At 38.5% G+C, this 12,431-nt stretch overlaps 1 protein-coding gene and 1 pseudogene across 1 annotated transcript; one reads left to right on the top strand and one right to left on the bottom strand.

The window, feature by feature from the left end:
- Positions 1 to 6,009: 6,009 nt before the first annotated feature.
- On the bottom strand, positions 6,010 to 6,562 carry LOC110580976 (annotated as a pseudogene).
- Positions 6,563 to 7,173: 611 nt separating this feature from the next.
- LOC110580773 (calmodulin-A-like) lies at positions 7,174 to 9,973 on the top strand. Its single transcript, XM_044915221.1, has 2 exons — positions 7,174 to 7,212; positions 9,122 to 9,973. The coding sequence occupies exons 1-2, from the start codon at positions 7,174 to 7,176 to the stop codon at positions 9,566 to 9,568; spliced, it is 486 nt and encodes a 161-aa protein (XP_044771156.1). The 3' UTR covers positions 9,569 to 9,973.
- Positions 9,974 to 12,431: the final 2,458 nt, after the last annotated feature.

The following is a 12,431-nucleotide window of genomic DNA, read 5'->3' as shown; positions in this document are numbered from 1 at the left end:
CAATAGGACAAATCAATGAAACCAGGAGCTTGTTCTTTGAAAAGATAAAAAAAAATTCATAAACTTTTAACCAGACTAATCTGAAGGAGGAAGAGGGGGAGGAAGAGGGGGAGGAAGAGGAGGAGGAGGAGGGGGAGGAAGAGGAGGAGGAGGAGGAGGAGGAGGAGGAGAAGGAGAAGAAGAAGAAGAAGAAGAAGAAGAGAAGAAGAAGAAGAAGAAGAAAGAGGAGGAGGAGGAGGAGGAAGGAGAGGAGAGGGAGGAGGGGTAGGAGGGGTAGGAGGAGGCAGAAGAGAAAAGAAAAAGAAAGAAAGAAAGAACTAAAACATATAAAATCATAAATGAAAGAGGAGAAATAACAACCAGCATCACAAAAATACAAAAAATTATGAGAATATTATGAAAAGTTATTTGCCAACAAATTTGATAACCTAGAAGAAATGCATAAATTCCTAGACACATATAGCCTCCCAAAACTGAATAAAAAAGAAATGGAAAATTTGAACAGATTACCTGCAAAGTAATTGAGTCAGTAATCTAAAAACTCAACAAAAGTCCAGGACCAGACAACTTCTAGGTGACTTCTATCAAACATTTAAAGAAAAGTTAATACCTATACTTCTCAAACCATTCCAAAAATAGAAGAGGAAGGAAAGTTTCCAAGTTCATTCTGTGAGGCCAGCATTACCCTGATTACAGATTAAAATACTACAAAAGAAAGAGAACTACAGGCCAATATCTCTGATGAATATAGATGCAAAAATCCTTAACAAAATATTAGCAAACCAAATCAACAATACATTAAAAAAAAAATCATTCACCATGATCAAGTGGGATTTATTCCTGGGATCCAAGGATGGTCCAATATTCACAAATCAGTGAGTGTGATACATCACCTCAACAAGAGAAAGAGTAAAAACCATATGATCATTTCTAGATGCAGATAAATTACTTGACAAAGTACATATCCATTCATGTTAAAAACTCTCAACACACTAGATTTAGAGGGAATCTACCTCAACATAATAAAGGTCATATGTGAAAAACCACAACAAACATCATACTCAATGTTGAAAAACTTTTCTTCTAAGATCAGGACCAAGACAAGGATGTCCACTCTCACCATTTTTATTCAGTACAGTACTGAAAGTCCCAGCAACAGCAATCAGGCAAGAAAAAGAAATAACAGGCATCCAAATTTATGGGGGAAAAAGTAAAACTTTTACTATTTGTAGGTGATATAACACTATATACAGAGAACCCTAAAGACTTTGCCAAAAAACTACTAGAACTGGTAAAAATTCAGTAAAGTCACAGGATAAAAAATCAATAGAGAGAAATCTGTAGCATTTCTGTACACTAACAATGATGTAGCAGAAAGAGAATTTAAGATAACAATCTCATTTACAATTACACCAAAAATAACAAAATACCTAGGAATAAACTTAACCAAAGAGGTGAAAGACCTATGCTCTGAAAATTACTAAACACTGATAAAAGAAATTGAAGATGACAAGCAAATGGAAAGATATTCCATGCTCATGGGTTGGGAGGACAAATACTGTTAAAAAGATCCATATTACCCAGAGCAGTCTACAGATTAAATGTAATCCCTATCCAAATTCCAATAGCATTTTTTACAGAACTAGAACAAATAATCCTAAAATTTGTATGGAACCACAAAAGACCCCAAAAGGAAGAACAAACCTGGAGGTATCACAATCCCAGATTTCAAGATACAATACAAAGCTGTAGTAATCAAAACAGTATGGTGTCAGCACAAAAACAAACAGACCAATAGAACAGATTAGAGAGCCAGAAATAAACCCACAATTACATGGTCAATTAATCTATGACAAAGGAGGCAAGTATATACAATGGGAAGAAATCTTTTCAACAAATGATGTTTGTAGAACTGGACAGCTACATGCAAAAAAATGGAACTAGACCACTTTCTTACCCAGTACACAAAAATAAACTCAAGATGGATTAAGCACCTAAATGTGAGATTTGAAACCATAAAATTCCTAGAGGAAAATACAGGCACTAGTCTTGACATCAGCTGTAGAAATGCTTTTCTAAATGTTTCTCCTTTGGCAAGGAAAACAAAAGGAAAATTGAATGATTGACTCTGTACACCAAAATAAAAAGCTTTTGCACAGAGAAAAAAACCATCAACAAAACAAAAAGACAACCCACTGAATGGGAGAAGATACTTGCAAATGATATATCCAATAAGGTGTTAATATTCAAAACATATAAAGAGCTTATACAACTCAACACCAAAAAAACAAATAATCCAATTAAAAATGGGCAGAAGACATGAATAGACATTTTTCCAAAGAAGACATACAGATGGTCAATAAACACATGAAAAGATGCTTAATATCACTCATCATCAGGGAAAAGCAAATCAAAACTACAATGAGGTATCACCTCACACCTGTCAGAATGGCTATAATAAAAAAAACAAGAAGATGTGAGAAAAGGGATCCCCTGTGCCCTGTTGGTGGGAATATGAACTGGTGCAGCTATGGCAGGAAACAGAAGGAGGTTCCTCAAATATTAAAAATAGCATTATCATATGGTCCAGTAATTCTACTACTGGGTATTTTACCCAAAGAAAACAAAAAACACTAATTAGAAAAGATACACACCCTGATGTTTATTGCACGTTATTTACAATAGCCAAGATATGGAAGCAACCCAAATGTCCATCAGTAGATGAATGCATAAAGAAGATGTGCTATATATATACAAAGGAATATTACTTGGCTACATAAAGAATGAAATCTTGGCATTTGCAACAACATGGATGGATCTAGAGGATATAATAATAACCAAGTGAAATAAGACAGAGAAAGACAAATACCGTATGATCCACTCATGTGCAGAATTTAAGAAACAAAACAAACAAAGAAAAAAAAGAGACAATTGAAAAAACAGAATCTTAACTCTAGAGAATAAACTGGTGGTTGCCAGACGGGGGGTGGGTGGGAGGATGAGTGAAATAGGTGATGGGGATTAAGAGCACACTTTTGATGATGAGCACGGAGTAATGCATAGAATTGTTGAATCATTATATTGTACACCTGAAACCAATATAACACTGTATGTTAATTATATTGTGAAGTAAAATAAACAAACAAAAATTTTTAAAAATTCAAAATCCATGGTGATCTGATTTCTTGGTTGTGATAAAGGTAAAATTTGGTAGTACCAAAACAAATCTGTTTAGTGAGATTAAAATGTGTTTAATGAGTTAGCTCTTGTTAATAATCATATATTTTCTTTTTTTTTTAAAGATTTTATTTATTTATTTGAGAGAGAGAATGAGATAGAGAGAGCATGAGAGAGCATAGGGAGGGTCAGAGGGAGAAGCAGGCTCCCCGCCGAGCAGGGAGCCCGACGTGGGACTCGATCCAGGGACTCCAGGATCATGACCTGAGCCGAAGGCAGTCGTCCAACCAACTGAGCCACCCAGGCACCCAATAATCATATATTTTCTGTTAAAAAAATTCCACATTTTAGCAGATAGATGGGGCTTCTAATTCTGTGTTGAACATTAAAATACCAAAGTTATGGTTTAGAAATATCTACTCAGGCACTTGAATTTTCTCAGCAGTCTCTTTGTGTTGTTTTTTGTTTTTTTTGCATCAACATCTATTCCCAGGTAAGGGTTTACTTAAAAAAAATTCAGGGGGCTCCTGGGTGGCTCAGTCGTTAAGCGTCTGCCTTCGGCTCAGGTCATGATCCCAGGGTCCTGGGATCGAGCCCCGCATCGGGCTCCCTGCTCAGCGGGAAGCCTGCTTCTCCCTCTCTCACTCCCCCTGCTTGTGTTCTCTCTCTGTGTCAAATAAATAAATAAAATCTTTAAAAAAAAAAGTTAACTTTAAAAAAAAATTCAGTAAGATCATCTTATATTGAACCTGGCCAAGGCACTCTAATTTTCCCATATGCCCATTGTGATAGAACGCCTCCACACATTCATTTTGTCCTAGGATCTGATATTTCTTACAAGTGACTCAACATTATATTGTTTTAACAAAGCTCTATTTTAGCTCCATTCTACTTGTTTGTAGAAAACTAATGAGAGAAAAGAGAAGCACAATCATTTTGGGCTTTAGACCTTAGCCCCCTGCTGAAGAAATTATGGATTATTTGTGATACGGTGGTCAGTTATACAGTTTACGGACCAAAGATTTAGTTTCCATTTTCCCCTTCTGTGTATACTCTGTTCAACAGATGTGAATGGGGAATGCCTTCCTCCATTTCTCTCCAGTATCCCTCAGGTTACAGAAAACAACTATTTTCACCAATAATCTTAAGATGTGATGGTGGATTAGTATTTGAAGGAGTCAAATAAAGATTTACACTAGTCTACCTTTCACATTCTTAGTCAAATGGTAGAGACTTTCAAAGGAACCATACTACACGGAAGGTGCCAGAAGCTTAAAGGAGGCATTAGCAAGAGTGCTGGCTTGTAGTTGAGCCTGCTGCAATGGAGAGGGGTCAGCCATCCTGAAATTGCTTCATCAGAAAGTCATCTCATCCCAAGAAAGGCGTTCATATGCGAAATTTACCAAATGTATGAGGAAGATGAACAAAATTATTTGTATCTTAAGAAATAGTGCAAATAGAAGAATTTGTAAAAACAAATGGAAAATAATCTCAACCTCCCCCCCTTTTAAAATGATTATATTTTTATAATCGTTTAAAATGATTATATTTATTATTCCTGAGGAGATGAAGGAGTAGGGCATAAAATAGGCAAAACAGTCTAAGAAATCTGATCATAATCTTTTTTTTTTTTTTCTGATAGAGACACAGCGAGAGAGGGAACACAAGTAGGGGGAGTGGGAGAGGGAGAAGCAGGCCTCCCTCGGAGCAGGGAGCCTGATGCGGGGCTCGATCCCAGGACCCTGAGATCATGACCTGAGCTGAAGGCAGACGCTTAACCACTGAGCCACCCAGGGACCCCAAAATCTGATCATAATCTTGAAAACAAAATTTATTGTTGAAAATACTCAATAGAAAAGCTACATCTACGAAAGGACAAAACAGTGAAGGAGCAGATTGGGTTGAAGATATCACTGAAAAATCAGAATGAAGAGATGAAGAGTTGATGAATATGAAAAATTAAGAGACAGATATGATTCATGGAGAAACTCAAATATTGATCTACTAAGAATGTTAAAAGGGCAGAGCAGAGAAATGAGAACAGAACCATCTGAAGAGCTTACAAGATGCATGTAATACCATCCCTGGGCCTGAACCATGGGGTTTTTTGACCAGTGTCGAGGCTCCCATACGACAAGCACAGGCAATATATTTGCCGTGATCCTCAGGAGCCTATTTGAGATAAAAGAAAAAAGGAAAAAAAAAAAAAAGAAGAAGAAAAAGAAAAAGTGCATACAATGGTTAGTTTTGTTTTTTGCTGTAAATACCTTTGTTAGGTACAAACTGAATCATGGTGAAATAGTAACTTCTGTTTACAGTAGGGGTTTACATGTAGAAATTGAATAGAATAGTATGTAGCCTAAATTCAGAATCATCAGCTACATCCTCTGGAATATGAATGGCCAAGAAAAACTATGACTTCTATGGTTTCACCAGTTTCAAAACATGTACAGTTTTGTATTTTATGGTTGACTCTAATGGTATAGAAAGGAAATGAGAAACTAGCAAAAATCTTGAGCAATCCCTGATGAACTTGAAATGCTGCATTATTAGCTTTTGTATACAGATTATAAAACCAGATTATAAAACAGCTAAAATCACATTCAAACTAATTCTGGATTTTCAGTATTATATAAAGTGGCACATTGAGGCTGTCTGTATGATCACTAAGTTCAGGCAGTATGGAAGACTAGATATCCCTGATATTTTAGCTCATAATTAAAATATTTTCTTCTCATAGAAGTTTCTCCCTAACAGAGGGTAGTCACTCTCAGTCTGTGCCAGGTATCAGGTTAGTGTCCTATTTACAGTTCATGCTTTCATTACCTCCTCTGCTTTGATGGACTAGACTCTAAGCTTTTTCCCTCTTGAAGGGGCATTGCAGCAGGATGGGGCTTCTTCCCTTTGTCTTTATTTATTTATTATTAATTAATTTATTTATTTTATTTATTTTTAATGACTGAAACAAAACAGATCTATAACTGCAGCTTCTGGAAAAACCATTTGTCCTTGCCAGTCTTGTATCTCTCCTTGAACTTGATCTTGGCCTCTTGTTGGGCCTTGCATTTAAGAGCAGGGTCTCTGAAGATATCCTGTTGATGACAGTTTTGTCTAAGGGGATATCCACAGAGTACCTTGTGGGCATGAGGTGACTGTAGTTATAAATTTTCACAAAAGATTCAGTCTTTGACCTCTTGGTGACTTTCTCCTTGCCCATGGCAGCTGTCACTTTGCAGGAATAGTGGCCAATTCCAGCCACCAGAGCATGGCTGGAGGAATGGTCTGAGGTGTCATCATCAATGTTCTTCACAGTGACCACTTTGCATCCGGACTAGCATCCGGTCAGGACCAGCACCACCTTTCCAGGTTTCATGAACTTGCCCATCTTGACACCAGCCACTCGCGTCTACAGCAGAAAGGAAGCAATGGCCAGAGCTTCTCTTCTTGATTCTGATATTTCTGTTTTGTTCTCTTTTTGCTCTTGCTACACTGGGGCATGAAACTGACACACACCAAAAATGATACTAAACCATCAATAACCCTGTGGTAAAAAACAGAGACAAATGCAAAATTATTTCTGAAGTTGGATTATTATTTAGACATAAAAAAATGAAGTATTGGGGCACCTGAGTGATTCAGTCGGTTAAGCATCTGACTCTTGGTTTCAACTCAGTTCATGATCTCAGCTTCGTGAGATCGAGCCTTGCGAGATCGAGCCTCACATTGGGTTTTATGCTCAGTGTGGAGTCTGCTTCAGATTATCTCTCCCTCTGCCCCTCCCCCTGTTCATTCTCTCTCTCAAATAAATAAATACAATCTTTTTTTTAAAAAATGAAGTATTGACACATGCTACAATGTGGATAATCTTTGAAAATATGATGCTGAGTAAAAGAAACCACACAACAAAGATCACCCAGTGTGTGATTCCATGTATATGAAATATCCAGAATAGGTGAAAATATAGAAACAGATGCAGATTGGTTGTTGACAGGGGCTATGTGTGGTGATGAGGAATGGGGAACAACTGCTGAATGGGTATGGGAGTTTGTCTTGGATGATCAAAATGTCTTGAAACTAGATAGAGGTGGTGGTTGCACAATATTGTGAGTGTACTCAATGCCACCGAGTTATTCACTTTAAAAGAGTTAATTTTACATTACGCCAATTTTACCTCAATTAAATAAAAAAACTATTCTGGCGTGACACTTCCATGATGTGGGAAAATCCACACCAAAGTTTAGTTCAGAGTAGAAAACCAAAAACACTACCTGGGAGAGTCAAAAGAAGTAACAAACAGATAGATTAGAAAGAGAAGAACACAAAACCAGGTAAGTAATGACATGAAACAGTATAGTAGGAAGTGAAGGAAATTATAAGGAAAGAACAAGACTCAAGAACAAGAACAATTTTTTTACATAACTACATAGAACTTTTAGAAATAAAAAAATAGTAATTTTTTAAATGAATTGGACAACTGATTAAGTTAAACTGAAGGGATAATTAATGTAATGGAACTTAGAGCTGGGGATAATAAAAATATTAAAAATATGTTAAGACATTTAAAAACTCGGAAGATAGAATGAGAATATTCCAGAACATGTCTAATAAGAAGTCTAGGAAAAAACAAAATAAAAAAAAAAGAGAGGCAATATTTGAGGAATCAATGACCAATAATTTTCCACAATTCGCATTATTACCTAATAAAATATGTTATTACAATTACTTTTAAGAAAAATTTATCAATATGTAATAAAATCGAAGAGTGTGTATATACTTGCAATCCTACTTGTACTTTTCTGTTGGGCAGAAGTTCTTAGAATACCCACCTGTGCAGTGATGTACCTTGCAGCCTTATTTGTAATAGGGAAAAGATAGAACCTTATTAACTGAATCTTTCCCAGGACGTCTTTGACTCTGCTTTTATACATTAGGAAATCTGCATTTAGTCACTAGAGACTATATACTACTCAAGAATTAAAACATTTGGCTAATTAAATTTTATCTGAGGAAAAAGTCCCGTAATTGAGTTTAAAATAAAATACATACGGTAATAAATAGAGATGTAAACAGTTTATTAATTTATAAAGGTCTGCTGAAACAATGTGCTCAAAATAAGGCTAATATGTACTATTCAGAAGAGTGTCCCATTAAGATCCTGATTCAAAATCAGTTAGGTAGTTATATTATGCACAATTCTAATGGGTTTGATTATCTGATCAGTTCACAAATTATAAATAGTAGATGAGAAGCGAGGGATGAAAATATGCCTAGAGAGGAACATGAGACTGAGCAGCAAGGGATGCCAACTGGAAGGAAAAAACAAGCAATAAAAAGCAGATGTATTTAACACAAAAATCTTGTCACTTTGAGTCCCTTTTTTGGAGGTGTACAGCCCCATGTATATATTCTTCTTGAAGTCTTCATTATCATGGTATGGTTTTAAAATCCATGTTCAAAGTGGATCATTAGCACAACTTTAATTTTGTTCCATAGGCCCTCTTTAAGACGTAAGTTGAGAAGAATGGGATAGAGTGGGCAGACAATAAACACGTGATTGAAGAAAGATAAGGGAGAAGGTTCTTAGTGGTTACACTGAGAGTGTGACCTCAAAGCGTGCTGCTGGGTAGGATAACTTCAGGAGCCATATGCCCTAAATGGGTTGTGATTCTCACAGAGTAACAGGTACAGGGCAGGGGTGAGATAAAGGAAATTAGCGGTCTGCTCAGCTTTCAAGAAATAAGAAATGACACAGAGGTCAGTGGTGCTGGGAGCCTCGCGGGCGCGGCGCCGTCACGTTACTCGCAGTTGGGCGGCGGCCGCGGCACAGCGCTGAGTGCACATCATGCCTTAGCAGCAGCCCCGGAGGCGCCCCCGCCCTCACAGCCCCTGCGCTGGCGCAGCCACCCTCGCTCCCTCTGCTCGTCTTCCCTTCGCTCGCACCAAGGCTGATCAGTTGACCGAAGAACAGATTGCTGAGTTCAAGGAAGCTTTCTCCCCATTTGACAAAGATGGCGATGGAACCATCACAACAAAGGAACTTGGAACTGTCATGAGGTCACTGGGTCAGAACCCAACAGAAGCCGAGTTGCAGGATATGATCAACAAGGTGGATGCTGACAGAAATGGCACCATCGACTTCCCAGAATTTTTGGCTATGATGGCTAGAAAAATGAAAGATACAGACCGTGAAGAAGAAATTCACGAGGCATTCCGAGTCTTTGACAAGGATGGCAACGGTTACGTCAGTGCGGCGGAGCTACGTCATGTCATGACCAACTTAGGAGAAAAACTAACAGATGAAGAAGTAGATGCAATGATCAGAGAAGCAGATATTGATGGAGTTGGGCAAGTCAACTATGAAGAATTCGTACAGATGATGACTACAAAATGAAGGCCTACTTTCAACTCCTTTTCCCCCTTGTAGAAGAATCAAATTGAATCTTTTACTTACCTCTTGCAAAAAAAAAAAAAAAAAGTTCATTTACTCATTCTGTTTCTATATAGCAAAACTGAATGTCAAAAGTACCTTCTGTCCACACACACAAAATCTGCATGTGTTGGTTGGTGGTCCTGTCCCCTAAAGATCAAGCTACACGTCAGTTTTACGATATAAATACTTGTACTACCTTAATGATAAGGAAGCACCTAATGGACTCCTTGCAGTTCCATTTGCTCATGATTAATACACTGTTTGGGCTGGCCAGTTTTTCATGCATGCAGCTTGACAGTTGAGCACAGTCAGGCATTTGTATTAAAAACAAAAAATGAAAAAAACAAATTTAAAACTTATTCAAATGGGTTCTAGTTCAATTTTTTAGTATAAATTGTCATAGCTGGTTTACTGAAAACAAAACATTTAAAATTGGTTTAGCTCAGGGTGCTGTGCAGAGAAATGGGTGAAGGATAAACTGTCTAGACGTTGCCCCACTTAGCAGGATGGCCCTCTCGTACTTCTGGGCACCCCCACCCATGGTGACCATGACACTCATCCCAGTGGCATGCCGTGTGTGTTGGTTTAGCGTTGTTCCATGTTGTCCTAGTGCGAAATGGGTGTCAAGCTGTCACCATTCACACAAATTTTTTTTTTTTTTTAAACAAGAAACCTTTACCAAGGGAGCATCTTGGGACTCTCTGTTTTTAAAACCCCCTGAACCATGACTTGGAGCCAGCAGAGTAGGTTGTGGCTGTGGACTTCAGCACAAGCATCAACACTGCTGATCAAGAAATTACAATTTACGTCCATTCCAAGTTGTAAATGCTAGTCTTTTTTTTTTTTATTATTATTCCAATAAAAAAAGACCATTAACTTAAAAAAAAAAAGAAAGAAATCACACGGAAATAAGAAATGATGTATTTTTTTAAAATGGTGTATCCTATGCACTGTGAACCTCTCCTTTAATGAAGCTCCCTATAAATCTTCAGTAACACATGTGTTCTGCTAATGCTTTGGAATGAAGGATTTGTTATGGTGATGAGCCCTGACCAATATGTGGTGACAGTAAAAATTGCCTGCAGGTAGAGCTAAGAGCCAAGTTCTGATTAATGCTTTGTCATGGAACTGAGGACATACAGATAGAAGCCCCGGTGTGAAGAGCAGGTCATAGTTCATTTGGGAAACAACAATGAAAAATCTCCTAAACTTGAAAAAAAAAAAAAGCAAAATTAAATTATCAGCATTTCCAAAATATATTTGAGCAATTTTCTGACAGTTTCTGAAAGAGAAAATCCTTTACTATCTCTGCTAATTCACCTCATGATGCCTACGAGATAATATTTTATTACAACCCTATCTAATAGATCCATGGAGATACAAAGCCTTTGGCATATATCGGATTTTCTGGAAATGTAAAGGAACAAAGAAGGAGCTATGGGGCAGGAAAAGAGGAATATGCGGGGTCAGGTTATTTGGAAAAGGAGATTATTTGGAAGCTACTTGACTTTTTTCTCCCTGAAAAACCACTTCTATACTCACTTTCTCAGATTTTCTTTCATTGTTATACAACAATAGCTACTTAGATCTGGCCTAGCCATGAGGGAGGTGACCGAAACATAGCTTCCACTACTCAGAAAACCCTCCTCCATTCCCTGCACACCTTCAACCCATCTCCAATTATGCTTTCTGGTTAATACTTCAATTTCATCTCAGGCTTTACCTCCTCAAAGTGGACTCATGCTTACCCTCCAGTGTAAGCACTGTGTATAGAGGGACCTGTCATGTTTCCCAGGAACAAAAGATGGAGCAACCAGTAGTTGCTCAATGAATGACTCAAAACACCCTTCTGACAACGGGTTATTACTTGTGTTTTGTTATGTCACACAAAGGAATAACATAAAAATATAATTGCAGAGAAAAATTCCTTTTCTAATTAGCTAACTAAAAACTATGGACAGTCCCAGGCACTATTCAAGTCCTCACCTGTTTGTTTGGATCCTGGGTCATGACCACAGCAGTATGTCTTTCTTTACAGATTATTCTGCTCTCCAGCCAGGAGTCATTTTTCTATGAGAACCATTAGCATGTTTCTCGGTAAGGTTTTCTCTCTGATGAACAGAGTAGAGATCTAGAGGCCTGCGGTGGCAAAATGTAAATAAGATAATGAGATTGTCAGCATGGTGTGCCTTGGGAAAGCTCGTGATGAAGAACATTCTGTGGTTTTCTACTGCCGTTCAGCGCTATTCCTTCAGGGCTCTCCTTTCTGGTTCCTAGAATCCACGCGGAAACCTCGATGCTCCAGTCCTGCCTCCTTCATCTGCGACCAGGAATAAAACAATGGTTTTAAGCTAACTGATTTAACTCCTAAATAAGTTAACATAAACCAGGGTCTAGAAAAGCGAAGGATCCTTTGGGGTTAAATGGCTTTAATCACGATTGCATTGTACTGATTACAATTCCCAGCTGTGCTGGTGCATAGCTCTTCAAAAGAATGTCTACAATCCCCTCTTCACTTCTCTTCCGTTCTCTCTTGAACCCATTCGGGGAAGTCTGTTTGCTTTTTTCTTACCTCTTCACCCAAACTGGCCCTGACCAGGTCACCGGTGGCTTCCAGAGCCGGCATCTCCCTCCCTGGCCTCTAGCCTTTTCGGTGGTCTCGCCAGGCCAGCCGCTCGCTACTTCTGGGGGGCGGTCGGGAGGGCGTGGCACCGGGGCCGGAGCTCCGGGCAGGGAAAATAGCTGAGGGCGAGCAGAGGCCTCGCAGCCCCCGCCCCCCTCCGCCGAGAGCTCCGGGGACCCCGCCGGGAGAGAGCTCCGGAGC

Source organism: Neomonachus schauinslandi, chromosome 5 (genome assembly GCF_002201575.2).
Source record: "Neomonachus schauinslandi chromosome 5, ASM220157v2, whole genome shotgun sequence".
Taxonomy (NCBI): domain Eukaryota; kingdom Metazoa; phylum Chordata; class Mammalia; order Carnivora; family Phocidae; genus Neomonachus; species Neomonachus schauinslandi.
This window is presented reverse-complemented; position numbering and strand designations above follow the sequence as displayed.